The sequence below is a fragment of the Heterodontus francisci genome, chromosome 2 (assembly GCF_036365525.1).
Source record: "Heterodontus francisci isolate sHetFra1 chromosome 2, sHetFra1.hap1, whole genome shotgun sequence".
Classification (NCBI taxonomy): domain Eukaryota; kingdom Metazoa; phylum Chordata; class Chondrichthyes; order Heterodontiformes; family Heterodontidae; genus Heterodontus; species Heterodontus francisci.
In genome coordinates this window covers 105,355,343-105,368,325 of record NC_090372.1, presented here as the reverse complement: position 1 = coordinate 105,368,325, position 12,983 = coordinate 105,355,343, and the positions used below count along the sequence as shown (strand labels likewise).

At 42.8% G+C, this 12,983-nt stretch overlaps 1 protein-coding gene across 2 annotated transcripts in view; it reads right to left on the bottom strand.

Moving 5' to 3' along the window:
- etv1 (ETS variant transcription factor 1) overlaps window positions 1-12,983 on the bottom strand; it is a 134,573-nt gene that overhangs the window by 72,405 nt on the left and 49,185 nt on the right. For both annotated transcript variants that reach the window (XM_068051163.1, XM_068051173.1), the window contains exon 6: window positions 822-951. In XM_068051163.1, the coding sequence (XP_067907264.1) occupies window positions 822-951 (130 nt within the window). The remainder of the gene's footprint in view (window positions 1-821; window positions 952-12,983) is intronic.

Sequence of the window (12,983 nt, the reverse complement as noted above, 5' to 3'; positions counted from 1 at the left end):
TGGCATCTGTTACAACTCATACCAGAAGTGTGTGCATGCACACACAAGACACCATTTTGGGTCTCTAAGGTCACTCGTAGCACCCAAAAACAGGCACTATGATCGGAAATTTGCACCGGATATTTTTAAACTTCTAAGATGTTCAAGTGTGTGGTGCACAAGTCCTCATCAGGAGCACTCACATGAATTCCTCCCCCCCCCCCCACTTAATTAAATCTTAAGTAATATGTTTGGTTTTCCCTTGAAGACAAACTTAGAATATATTATTTGAACGAGCAGAACGGTGCATTTTTTTTTCTAGCAGTTTGTGTGCAATAGCTTCTTGCAAGTTGCTAAAAAGGCCTTAATGACGGATGGCAAACAAAGAAGATTTTTATGCCAGGACAATCATTAAAACTCTGCTAAATCCATGGATGTAACAGGAAGACTACAGTCCACCTTCAGTTCACCTACTTTAAATCTATTTAAGCTGCCACTTTTGTGCCAAGATGAGCACGCGATGAAAGTGGTATTTGCAGTGTATGGCAATATAAACCTGGCTGTACAATGTATTCTGATTTCAGACTATAATAGCAAACACTCTTACCAAGCTACTCTATAACAGATATAGGCAATGATCACACCAGGATAATAATGGAGAGAACAGGACTGTACACTAAAAACATTTCTACACTTAAATGCACAATAACAAGCAGCAGTTTCTGTTACTGCAAACAGAGAAGTATAAAAGGAAATATTTTAGCTTTCAGAAAAAAAAAAGTCACATTTAACAGTCAGGAATACCAGTAGACTCACCAAAGATTCTTAATGAATTATCTTACCTGACATTATACAGGCACTTTTCCCCATAACTGAACTTGAAAGGTTGCTCATGGCTACAGGCAGTGCTCAGCTCAGAACAGGGACTCTGCGGTTCCTTCTTGATTTTTAGAGGGAGGCCATGAAAAGCCACTGAAATTAGAGAAAAAGAGTGTGAAAAGGAGTGTCCTGTCAGATCTTAACAAGTTTTCAAGAGATCCAAAGAGAGGCTTTTCCCCATCAACCATTACCAGGCGTTCGATTTTTGACCACTTTAAAGGTGTTGTTGCCATTCACTGTTTATGTTGTTTAGATCCCACTGCCAGTGTTTCAAATGGCGACTTAACTGGACATAGACAAGCCATTGATGACATACACAAGGGTAATGGCTAAATATAGTAGCTCGCTCATTTGGGACAACACACCAATGAAAAGCTAGACAATCAAGTGTTCACAAGGATAACATTTTGAACAGTTACTGTACAAAGCAAAATAGTTTATTCTGAGACTTACATTTCTGCACAATGCCAAATGTTTCATTGAGAGTGTATTACTTAAATAGTCATGATTTTATGATTGTTATTGCACAACAGACAGGGTATGTATATTTGGAATTAATAACAGTCCAGTTAAACAGATGGTCAAGCTTGAATGTGCCTTTTATCTTTCTAAGAACACAAAACCACTCATACAAGTGTATGTAGTTTATGTCATCTCGCATATGCAATAATGTAAAATATAAAGAACTTAATGTATGTCGCAGAATCCAATGCCATTTCTCACATGCACACAGCTTAATTACTACACTGTAATTTAGTATATACAAAGCCATTCTGTATAATCAAAGATCAGAGGTGATTGCTTTCATATTTCATGTGGGCGGCACAGTGGCGCAGTGCACTGCAGCCTCACAGCTCCAGGGACCCGGGTTCGATTCCGGGTACTGCCTGTGTGGAGTTTGCAAGTTCTCCCTGTGTCTGCGTGGGTTTTCTCCGGGTGCTCCGGTTTCCTCCCACAAGCCAAAAGACTTGCAGGTTGGTAGGTAAATTGACCATTATAAATTGTCACTAGTATAGGTAGGTGGTAGGGAAATATAGGGACAGGTGGGGATGTTTGGTAGGAATATGGGATTAGTGTAGGATTAGTATAAATGGGTGGTTGATGGTCGGCACAGACTCGGTGGGCCGAAGGGCCTGTTTCAGTGCTGTATCTCTAATCATATTGAGAAGTGGATGATATACAAAAACTACAGAAGCCAAAGAAACCATTTAGTTAAAATGTATAATGTTCAGGATTTCAAGTTGGAGAGCATTGATCTGGATTGGTGACAATACCCTTCCTCAGACACCCCGTCAGCTTGGGAGTGTCTTAAAATTTACAGCAGGTGCCCCCAAAGCCTAAAAGCTTGATATAATGTAAAGTGTAGGGAGAGAAACAATTATCTAAAATTAGGAATAGGCAACATATCAAAAAGTTTGGGGAGGAAATGTACTCATTTTGAAAGGCACACTATTTTTTCCATGGTAATACGAGCAAAATACCGTGGATGCTGGAACTCTGAAATGAGAACTTGTCTATCAAACCCTCCATTGCCTCTGTGCTATTAGACTGCTGGACTGACATACAGGATGAGGCACAATTTTCTCCAGCTAAACATTAGGGACATCATAGTCATTGTCTACAGTCCATATCACACATTCTATTCTCACTAGTAATGCCATCCATCTCCCTTGCTACTGAGTCAGGCTGAACCTGATTAGTTGCAACTTCAGTGTCCTGTTTGAGCTCGAGCAGAATTTCTGTCCACATAAGCTCTTCATCATGAAAACCATCTCTACCAACTCAGTAACATCGCCTGCCTTCACCCCCACCTCAGTAACATATGCTGCTGAAATGATAATTTATGCTATTTTTACTTCCAGATTCAATTACTCCAAAGATTGCCTGTCCAGTCTCCTATTATCCACCCTCTATAAACTCCAGCTCATCCAAAACTCTACTGCTCCTTCCTATTCCTCACCAAGTCGCACTCACTCATTACTCTGTCCTCACTGTCCTACATTGGGCTCCAGTCCTCTACCAAATTTTAAATTCCCATTCTTAGTTTAAATCGCTTCATGCTTCACCCCAGTCTATCTCTGAAACCTCTTCTAGCCCGACAGCAACCCACCTCCCAAGGTCTCCATTGCTTAGGCATCGTGAGCACCCCTTTAATGCTTCATCCCACCATTGGCAGCCATACACACAGCCCATGAAGGCTTCAGGCTCTGGAATTCCCTTCCTAAATCTGTCTGCATCCCCACCTCCCTCTTGTCTTTTAAGGTCCACCTCAAAATCCACCTCTAACAAAGCTCTTGGTCATTCCTTCTAATATCTAATTTTTGCCTCTGCATCCAGTTTTTCGCTCTTATGCCTCAGTTAAGTACCTTAGAACCTTTTTTCTTTTTACACAGGAGAGACTATGTAAATGTATGTTGTTGTTGCTGTCTTTCCTCACACGTATATCAGTGTATTCAGTTCGAAAAGCCAAGAATTCCCCAGACTAAAACTCAGCGGTGTATTTAAATAAAACCATTTAGCAATGAAAGCAGTAGTATGACTTAGAACTGCTGCAACTGTATGACAGGTAGATAAATATTCTAATCACTGACACAGTTATCCCTAATGACTCAAGAGCTACCGGATACTGTACATAAAAATACAAAAACAAACATGTTTGTTGCACCATTCTTCAGGGGTTAAAATAACTGCTTGCTTGGAGGTTACATTAAGTAGTACAGTACTGGCAGGCATTTCTAACACTCACAAGCACACATGAATGCAGCAGATTAATTCATGCAACTTACTTTACCTTCCCACATATACTGAGTGCATGTAAGAGGCTGTTAAGTACTAAATTATTCCTGATCAAATCACAATCATCTGGAGTCACGATCAACACTAATTAAATTACACTCGCTGAACGCAGCTCCAGACTACAACTGTCTGTGCTGCTTTGCAGGTTTCACTCTGCCATTTCTCATGGGGCCCGCACTGTTGCTTAGTTGCTGGTTACTAAAAGTCAGAATAAATGCCAATTTGAGATCCACCCCCTCCCCTAGATGCACCACTCAGATTGAGATTTGACAGCCACAACCTGCATTTATTTAGCGCCTTTAACATAATAAAACATCCCAAGGTTCTGTCAGTTTGTGTTATATGCAGCATGGTCACCTGCAAAGACTGAATTGATCTCAGTTGGACAAATCCAACAGCATGAGACAATTTGCACATTGGCCTGTATTTCAGAGCTCAGTAGAGCCAAAAAGAAGTTATGGCTCATTAGCAAATGGCAATGTTCTTTAGTGGTTGGTGGGACTGTATAAATGGTTATCAATTCCACTCTATTTCTCACTAAAGAAGTCAAGATTATAAATAGTTTACTTCCATACATAAAACTATTATTAATTATTTGGTAAGTTTCAAGCATAAAAATAGAGGATTACTCGTAGTCAATTTCTGTAACCATGAGAAAGTATCCTTTATTTATTCAGAGTTACGCAAAACAAAAACAAAAAAAATCACTCAAACATTTGGCAAACATTTTAGCCATTCTTTCCCATGTGTTAAGTGCAATGCTGTTTGCCTCTCTGTCCAGGTTGAGATTTTGACCCTCCTCCCATTCATTACCACAGATATTTGGAAACTGGTGCTGGGTTTAATGGGAAAATTAAACAAAAGAGGCAAATCTTCAGGATTCTGAGCAATAAAACTTATATTTATATATTTATAAAACGTAATAAAATGTCCCAAGGCACTTCACAGGAGCATTATAAAATAAAAGATGACACTGAGCCGCATAAGATGACCAAAGGTTTGGTCAAAGGAGTGTCTTAAAGGAGGAAAGTGAGGTAAAGAAGCGGAGAGGTGTAGAGAGGATATTCCAGAGCTTGGGACCTAGGCAACTGAAGGTGCAGCCACCAATCGTGGAGGGATTAAAATTAGGGATGCTCAAGAGGCAAGAATTAGAGAAGCACAGATATCTTGGAGGGTTGCGGGGCTGGAGGAGATTACTGAGGTAGGATTTGAAAACAAGGATGAGAATTTTAAAATCAAAACCTTGCTTGACTGGGAGCCAGTGTTGCTCAGCGAGCACAGGGGTGATAGGGGAACAGGACGTGGTGCGAGTTAAGACACGGGTAGCAGAATTTTGGATGACTTCAGGTTTATGGAGGATAGAATATGGGAGACCAGCGAGGAGCGCATTGGAATATTCAAGTTTAGGAGGTAACAATGAGGGTTTCAGTAAATTTGGTGTCATATTTAACCCCAAGATGAGCCTCTGACTGCATATTCACCCTCACTTAAATTGCCTAGTTCCAACTCCGTAACATTGTCCAACTTCACCCGTCTCAGCTCATTTCATATAAATGGAATCATTGAATCATACAAATTTACAGCACGGAAGGAGGCCATTCAGCCCATTGTGTCGACACCAGCCGACAAGGAGCCATCCAGCCTAATCCCACTTTCCAGCTATTGGTCCGTAGCCTTGAAGGTTACCACACTTCAAGTGCATATCCAAGTACATTTTAAATGCAATAAGAGTTTCTGCCTCCACCATCCTTTCAGGCAGTGAGTTCCAAATCCTCGCCAACCTTTGGGTGAAAAAGTTCCCTTCGAATCTCTCTAAACCTCCTACATCTTCCCTAAATCTTTGCCCCCTGGTTATGGATCCCTCAATCAAAGGGAATAGGCCCTTCCTATCCATCCTATCTAGCCCCCTCATAATCTTATAAACTTCAATCAGGTCTCCTCTCAGCCTCCTCTGTTCCAAAGAGAACAACCTGAATTGAGTTGAGACGGGCGAAGTTGGGGGATATTACGGAGGTGGAAGTAGGCAGTCTTAGTGATGGCGAGTGTGTGATCAGAAGTTCATCCTAAGGTCAAATACGACACCAAGGTTGCGAACAGACTGGTTTAGTCTCAGATTGTTGCTAGTGTTATGCCCAGGTAAGGAAGGGGTCTAGGGCTCCCCTCTCAGCCTTTTCCTGGTTTGACTGTAACAGGGCTTAACTTTTAAAACACTGTGTTTTTAGCTTCCCCTCAGTGAGTCCTTACTCACTGCTCTCTAATTGTAATTGCAAAGAAATCAACCAGACAGGTTTTCTCAGATTTAAATAAGGTGTAAGTTTATTAACCTTAAAACTCTAACTCAATTAAAACTACTAAGAATACAAGACGCGACCACGCTAGCATGCATATGCGATAAACACACATGCAAATAGAGACAGAGGAGGAGAAAGAATTAAAGGGGAAGGGTTTGAAGTAATAGGTAGAGTTCAGTTACTGGTTTTGGGTTGGATGTAAAGCCTTTGAAGTTAAGTCTTGCAGTTCCCGTTGGGGCCCAGTGCACACTTTCAAACTTGTTTCGCTCATCTTCTGTCTTCTGTGGATTCCTGGAACTTTGCATGTGAGAGAGACAAAGAGAGGGAGTGCTCTCTTCTTGAAGTTTGATTGCAGTCTCTTCCAAAAACTGTTCTGCCAGCACAATTCGATTAACTCCAGGTTGGCCAGCAGGTTAGTCATGTGACTAGCTCCTTGTCTGAACCAGCCTCTGCTGCAAGGTTTGAGGATTCCTCCAAGCTTACTAGATACTCTCAGTGGGGTGGGGCAGGGGGAATGCTGGATCTTACACATTCAATGACCCTCAATGTCTCTTGATCATCACTATTGACAAAACCCATCTGGCTAATTGGATCAGGAAATGCTCCCATTGTCTCTCCATGCAACTGTCCTTTAGAATGCAAATGTGCAGCTACGTTTTCAGCCACTATTCTGTGGTCATTTTAAAAAAGTTATTTCAATGTGCAGTAAACACTCAAATATAATGTTCCATGTGACGAAATTAATAAGTCTCATCTTGGCGGGCGTCACACCAGGGAGAGGGATGGAGTCAGTAGCTAGGGAACGGAGTTTAGAGCGGGGAGCGAAAACAATGGCTTCAGTCTTCCCAATATTCAAATGGAGGACATTTCTGCTCATCCAGTACTGAATGTTAGATAAACATTCTCATGATTAAGCAACAGTGAAGGAGTCAAGAGAGGTGGTGGTGAGGTAGAGCTGGGTGTCATCAGCATATATGTGAAAACTAATGGTGGGTTTCCAAACAGATGAGAAATAGCAGGGATCATAGGATCAGCAGACATCTGACGTAACTCAAGTGATACCTGGCTACGATTTGACAGCTGGACAGATGGGCAGGCAGCTAGGTAGGTAGGCACACAGATGGATTGACAGATAGATGTCCTGGAAAATTGAATAACTAGGGCTGCAGAGAGGGCTTTAAACTAAATAGTTGGGGGGAGGATTCAGATGAGGGGAAATTTAGAAGGTTTAAGACAAAGGACAGGGCAATAGCGCAGGGTAGCAATATGTGCAATGATAACCAGAGTGTGACAGGACAGGACAGAGTGTACACACATAAGAGTGCACCAGCAAATAGGCTCAGAGTAGGGAAAATTGTAAAAAGACAGGATTAAAGGCTCTTCATCTGAATGCATGCAGCATTTGTAACAAGCTAGGTGAATTGATGGCACAAATAGAAATGAATGGGTATGGTAGGTCAGCCATTACAGAGACTTGGTTGCAGAGTGACCAAAGCTGGGAACTGAATATTCAGGTTATTTAACATTTTTAAAGGACAGGAAGAAAGGAAAAGGAGATGGGATACCTCTGTTAATGAAGGACAGTAGTGAGAATTGATCTTGGCTCGGAAGATCAAGATATAGAATCAGTTTGGGTGTAGATAAGAAATAGCAAGGGAAAGAAGTCACTGGTGGGAGGAATTTATAGGCCCCCTAAAAGTAGCTACATAGTAGAAAAGAGTATAAATCAAGAAATAATGGGGGCTTGTAAGAAATGTACTGTAATAATCGTGGGCAATTTTAATCTTCATGTGGATTGGACAAATTAAATTGGCAAAGGTAGCCTTGAGGACAAGTTCATAGAGTGCATTCAGCACAGTTTCTTAGAACAATACATTGTGGAACCAACCAGGAAACAGGCTATTTTAGGCTTGGTAATGTGCCATGAGACAGGGTAAAATTAATGACCTCATAGTAAGGGATTCTCTTGGGAAGAGTGATCATAACATGTTGGATTTCACATTCAGTTTGAGGGCAAGAAACTTGGGTCTGAAACTAGTGTCTTAAACTTAAATCAGGAAATATAAAAGTATGAAGACAGAGTTGGCTAAAGTGGACTGGGAAAATAAGTTAAAAGGTAAGACGGTGGTAGATAACCAGTGGCAGACATTTCAGGAGATATTTCATCACTCGAAACAAAGATATATTCCATAAAAATTGGCAAGTCATGTTGCAGCTGTACAGAACCTTAGTTAGGCCACACTTAGAATATTGCATGCAATTCTGGTCGCCACACTACCAGAAGGGCATGGAGGCTTTGGAGAGGGTACAGAGGAGGTTTACCAGGGTGTTGCCTGGTCTGGAGGGCATTAGCTATGAGGAGAGGTTGGAAAAACTCGGATTGTTTTCACTGGAACGACGGAGGTGGAGGGGCGACATGATAGAGGTTTACAAAGTTATGAGCGGCATGGACAGAATGGATAGTCAGAAGCTTTTTCCCAGGGTGGAAGAGTCAGTTACTAGGGTACATAGGTTTAAGGTGCGAGGGGCAAAGTTTAGAGGGGATGTGCGAGGCAAGTTTTTTACACAGAGGGTGGTGAGTGCCTGGAACTTGCTGCCAGGGGAGGTGGTGGAAGCAGATACGATAGCGACGTTTAAGAGACATCTTGACAAATATAGGAATAGGAAGGGAATAGAGGGATATGGGCCCCGGAAGTGCAGAAGGTGTTAGTTTCGGCAGGCATCAAGATCGGCGCAGCTTTGGAGGGCCGAATGGCCTGTTCCTGTGCTGTACTGTTCTTTATTGATTGAGAGAGAAAGACTCTACAAGATAGATGAATCATCCCTGGCTAACTAAGGAGGTTAAGGCTGGTATCAAATGGAAAGAAAAGGCATACAATTCTGCAAAGATTAGGGGCAGGCCAGAAGATTGGGAAAATTTTAGAAACCAGCAAAGGGTGACTAAAAAAAAGAGAGAAATTAAGATATGAGAGTAAACTAGAAAGAAATATAAAACAAGATAGTAAGAGCTTCGACAAGTATATAAAAAGGAAAAGAGTAGCTAAAGTAAACATTCATCCCTTAAGAGGATAAGACTATGGAACTAATAATGGGAAACAAGGAAATGGCAGAGACTTTGAACAAATATTTTGTATCTGTCTTCACAGTAGAAGACATTAAAAGCGTCCCAATAATAGCAGAAAATCAAGAGGCAAAAGGGAAGGAACTTAAAACAATCATAATGACTAGAGAAAAAGTACTAGGAAAACTAATGGGAATAAAGGCTGACTGGTCCGCTGGAACTCATGGCCTGCATCCTAGGGTCTTAAAAGAAGTGGCTGCAGAGATAGCAGATGCATTGGTTGTAAACTTCCAAAATTCCCTCAATTCTGGAACGGTCCCAATGGTTTGGAAAATCGCAAATATGACGTTTTCATTCAAGAAAGAAGGGAGACAGAAAGCAGGAGGCTATAGGCCAGTTAGCCTAACAGCTGTCATTGGAAAAATGCTGGAATCCATCATTAAGGAGGCAGCAGCAGGACATTCAGAAAGTCATCATAAAATGAAGCAGAGTCAGCAAGGTTTTATGAAAGAGAAATCGTGCTGGACAAATTTATAGATTTTTTTTGAGGATGTAGCAAACAGGGTAGATAAAGGGTAACTGGTCGATGTAGTGTATTTGGATTTCCAAAAGGCATTTGATAAGGTGTCACAAAAAAGGTTACTACACAAGATAAGAGCTCATGGTGTTGGGGGTAATATATATCAGCACGGGTAGAGGATTGGCTAACATAACAGAGAGGTGGGATAAATCGGTCATTTTCAGTTGTAACTAGTGGAGTGCCAAAAGGATCAGTGCTGGGGCCTCAACTATTTGCTGATGATACAAAGATAAGGAAAGCAAGTTGTGAGGAGGACAAAAATGGTCTGCAAAGAGATATAGACAGGTTAAGTGAGTGGCCAAAAATTTGGCAGATGGAGTATGATGTGGGAAAATGTAAGGCAACTCAATTTCGGAGGAAGAATGGAAAAGCAAAATATTATTTAAATGGAGAGGTTCCATAGAATCCTACAGTATAGAGGGATAGGGTGTCCTCATACATGAATCACAAAACATTAGCATGCAGGTAAAGCAAGTAAATAGGAAGGCAAATGGAATGTTGGCCTTTATTGTAAGGGGGATGGAGGATAAAAGTAGGGAAGTCTTGCTACAAATGTACAGGGTGTTGGTGAGACCACAGCAAGAGTACTGTGTACAGTTTTGGTCTCATTATTTATGGAGGGATATACTTGCCTTGGAGGCAGTTCAGAGAAGGTTCACTAGGTTGATTCCTGAGATGAAGGGGTTGTCTTATGAGAAAAGGTTAAGCAGGTTGAGCCTATACTCATTGGAGGTTAGAAAAATGAGAGATGATCTTATTGAAACATATAAGATTCTGAGGAGACTTGACAGGGTAGATGCTGAGAAGATGCTCCCCCCATGGGGGAGTGGGGGCGGGGGGAATCTAGAACTAGGCGGCACAATTTCAGAGTAAGAGGTCTCCCATTTAAGAAGGAAATGAGGAATTTCTTCTCTCAGAGTGTCATTAATCATTGGAATTCTCCAGCCCAGACAGCAGTGGAGGCTGGGTCATTGAATATATTCAAGGCTGAGTTAGATTTTTGATCTACAAGGGAGTCAATGGTAGTGGAGGGCAGGCAGGAATGTGGAGTTGAGGCCACAATCAGATTAGCCATAATCTTATGAATGGTGGAGCAGGCTCGAGAGGCCTACTCCTGCTCCTATTTCTTATGTTCTTAATGGAACCAGGTGAGAACAGTCCCACCCAACTGGATGCAAGTGGAGAGGTGTTGGAGGAGGATGGTGTGGTCAACTGTGTCAAATGCTGCAGGAAAGTCGAGGAGGACAAGGAGGGATAGCTCACCTTTGTCAGAGTCACGTAGGATATCATTTGTGATTTTGATAACAGCCATTTCGGTACTGTAGAAGGGGTGGAAACCTGATTGGAGAGATTCAAACATGTAGTTCTGGGAAAGATAGGCAAGAATTTGGGAGGAGACAACATGTTCAAGGACTGGAAAGGAAAGGAAAGTCGGAGATGGGACAGCAGTTTGCAAAGATGGTGGGATCAAAGTTTGTTTTTTTGAGGAGAGGGGTGATGACGGCAGATTTAAAGGAGAGGGACAACACCAGAAGAAAGAAAAACTTTAATAATATCGGCTAACATGGGGATCAGGAAGGGAAATTTAGTGAATCAAACTCATCAATATCTATATGTGCTATTAATCCATCTATCTTTTGTGAACGTTTCAAGCTTTCAGGCAGACTGCCTTTAACTTTACCTTTTTTTCTATTTTTCCCTGATGTCACTCCAGTCACTAATGCCCGAATACCTTTGTTAAGTTCTCTGTCCATTCCTGGCTCACCACTTGGAGGAAGCACGGAGGGTGGCAAGGGCGCAGAATGTACTCTGGGTGGGGGACTTCACTGTCCATCACCAACAGTGGCTTGGTGGCAGCACTACCGACCGAGCTGGCCGAGTCCTAAAGGACATAGCTGCTAGACTGGGTCTGCGGCAGGTAGTGAGGGAACTGACAAGAGGGAAAAACATACTTGACCTCGTCCTCACCAATCTGCCTGCCGCAGATGCATCTGTCCATGACAGTATTGGTCGGAGTGACCACCGTACAGTCCTTGTGGAGACAAAGTCCCGCCTTCACATTGAGGATACCCTCCATCGTGCTGTGTGGCACTACCACCGTGATAAATGGGATAGATTTCAAACAGATCTGGCAATGCAAAACTGGGCATCCATGAGGCACTGTGGGCCATCAGCAGCAACAGAACTGTACTCAACCACAATCTGTAACCTCATGGCCCGACATATCCCCCACTCTACCATTACCATCAAGCCAGGAGACCAACCCTAGTTCAATGAAGAGTGCAGGAGGGCATACTTCAAAATGAGGAGTCAACCTGGTGAAGCTACAACACAGGACTACTTGCGTGCCAAACTGCGTAAGCAGCATGCAAGAGACAGAGCTAAGCGAAACCATAACCAACGGGAATCAGATCTAAGCTCTGCAGTCCTGCCACATCCAGCTGTGAATGGTGGTGGACAATTTAACAACTAACTGGAGGAGGTGGCTCCACAAATATCGCCATCCTCAATGATGGGGGAGCCCAGCACAACAGTGCAAAAGATAAGGCTGAAGCATTTGCAACAATCTTCAGCCAGAAGTGCCAAGTTGATGTTCCATCTCAGCCTCCTCCTGAAATTCCCAGCATCACAGATGCCAGATTTCAGCCAAATCGATTCACTTCATGTGACATCAAGAAACGGCTGAGAGTACTGGATACAGTCATAGAGTCATATAGCACTGAAACAGGCCCTTCGGCCCACTGAGTCTGTGCCGACCATCAACCACGCATTTATACTCTTACATTAATCCCATATTCCCTACCACATCCCCACCTTCCCTCAATTCTCCTACCACCTACCTACACTAGGGGCAATTTGCAATGGCCAATTTACCTACCAACCTGCAAGTCTTTGGCTGTGGGAGGAAACCGGAGCACCCAGCGGAAACCAATGCGGTCACAGGGAGAACTTGCAAACTCCGCACAGGCATTACCAAGAACGGAACCCGGGTCGCTGGAGCTGTGAGGCTGCGGCGCTAACCACTGCGCCACTGTGCCGGATACTGCAAAGGCTATGGGCCCAGACAACATTCCAGCAATAATACTGAAGACCTGTGCTCCAGAACCTGCCGCGCCCCTAGCCAAGCTGTTCCAGTACAGCTACAGCGCTGGCACCTATCCTGCAATGTGGAAAATTGCCCAGGTATGCCCTGTACACAAAAAGCAGGACAAATCCAACCCGGTCAATTACCGCCCCATCAGTCTACTCTCAATCATCAGTAAAGTGATGGAAGGAGTCATCAACAGTGCCAACAAGCGGCACTTACTTAGCAATAACCAGCTCTCTGACGCTCAGTTTTGGTTCCACCAGGGCCACTCAGCTCCTGACCTCATTACAGCCTTGGTTCAAACATGGA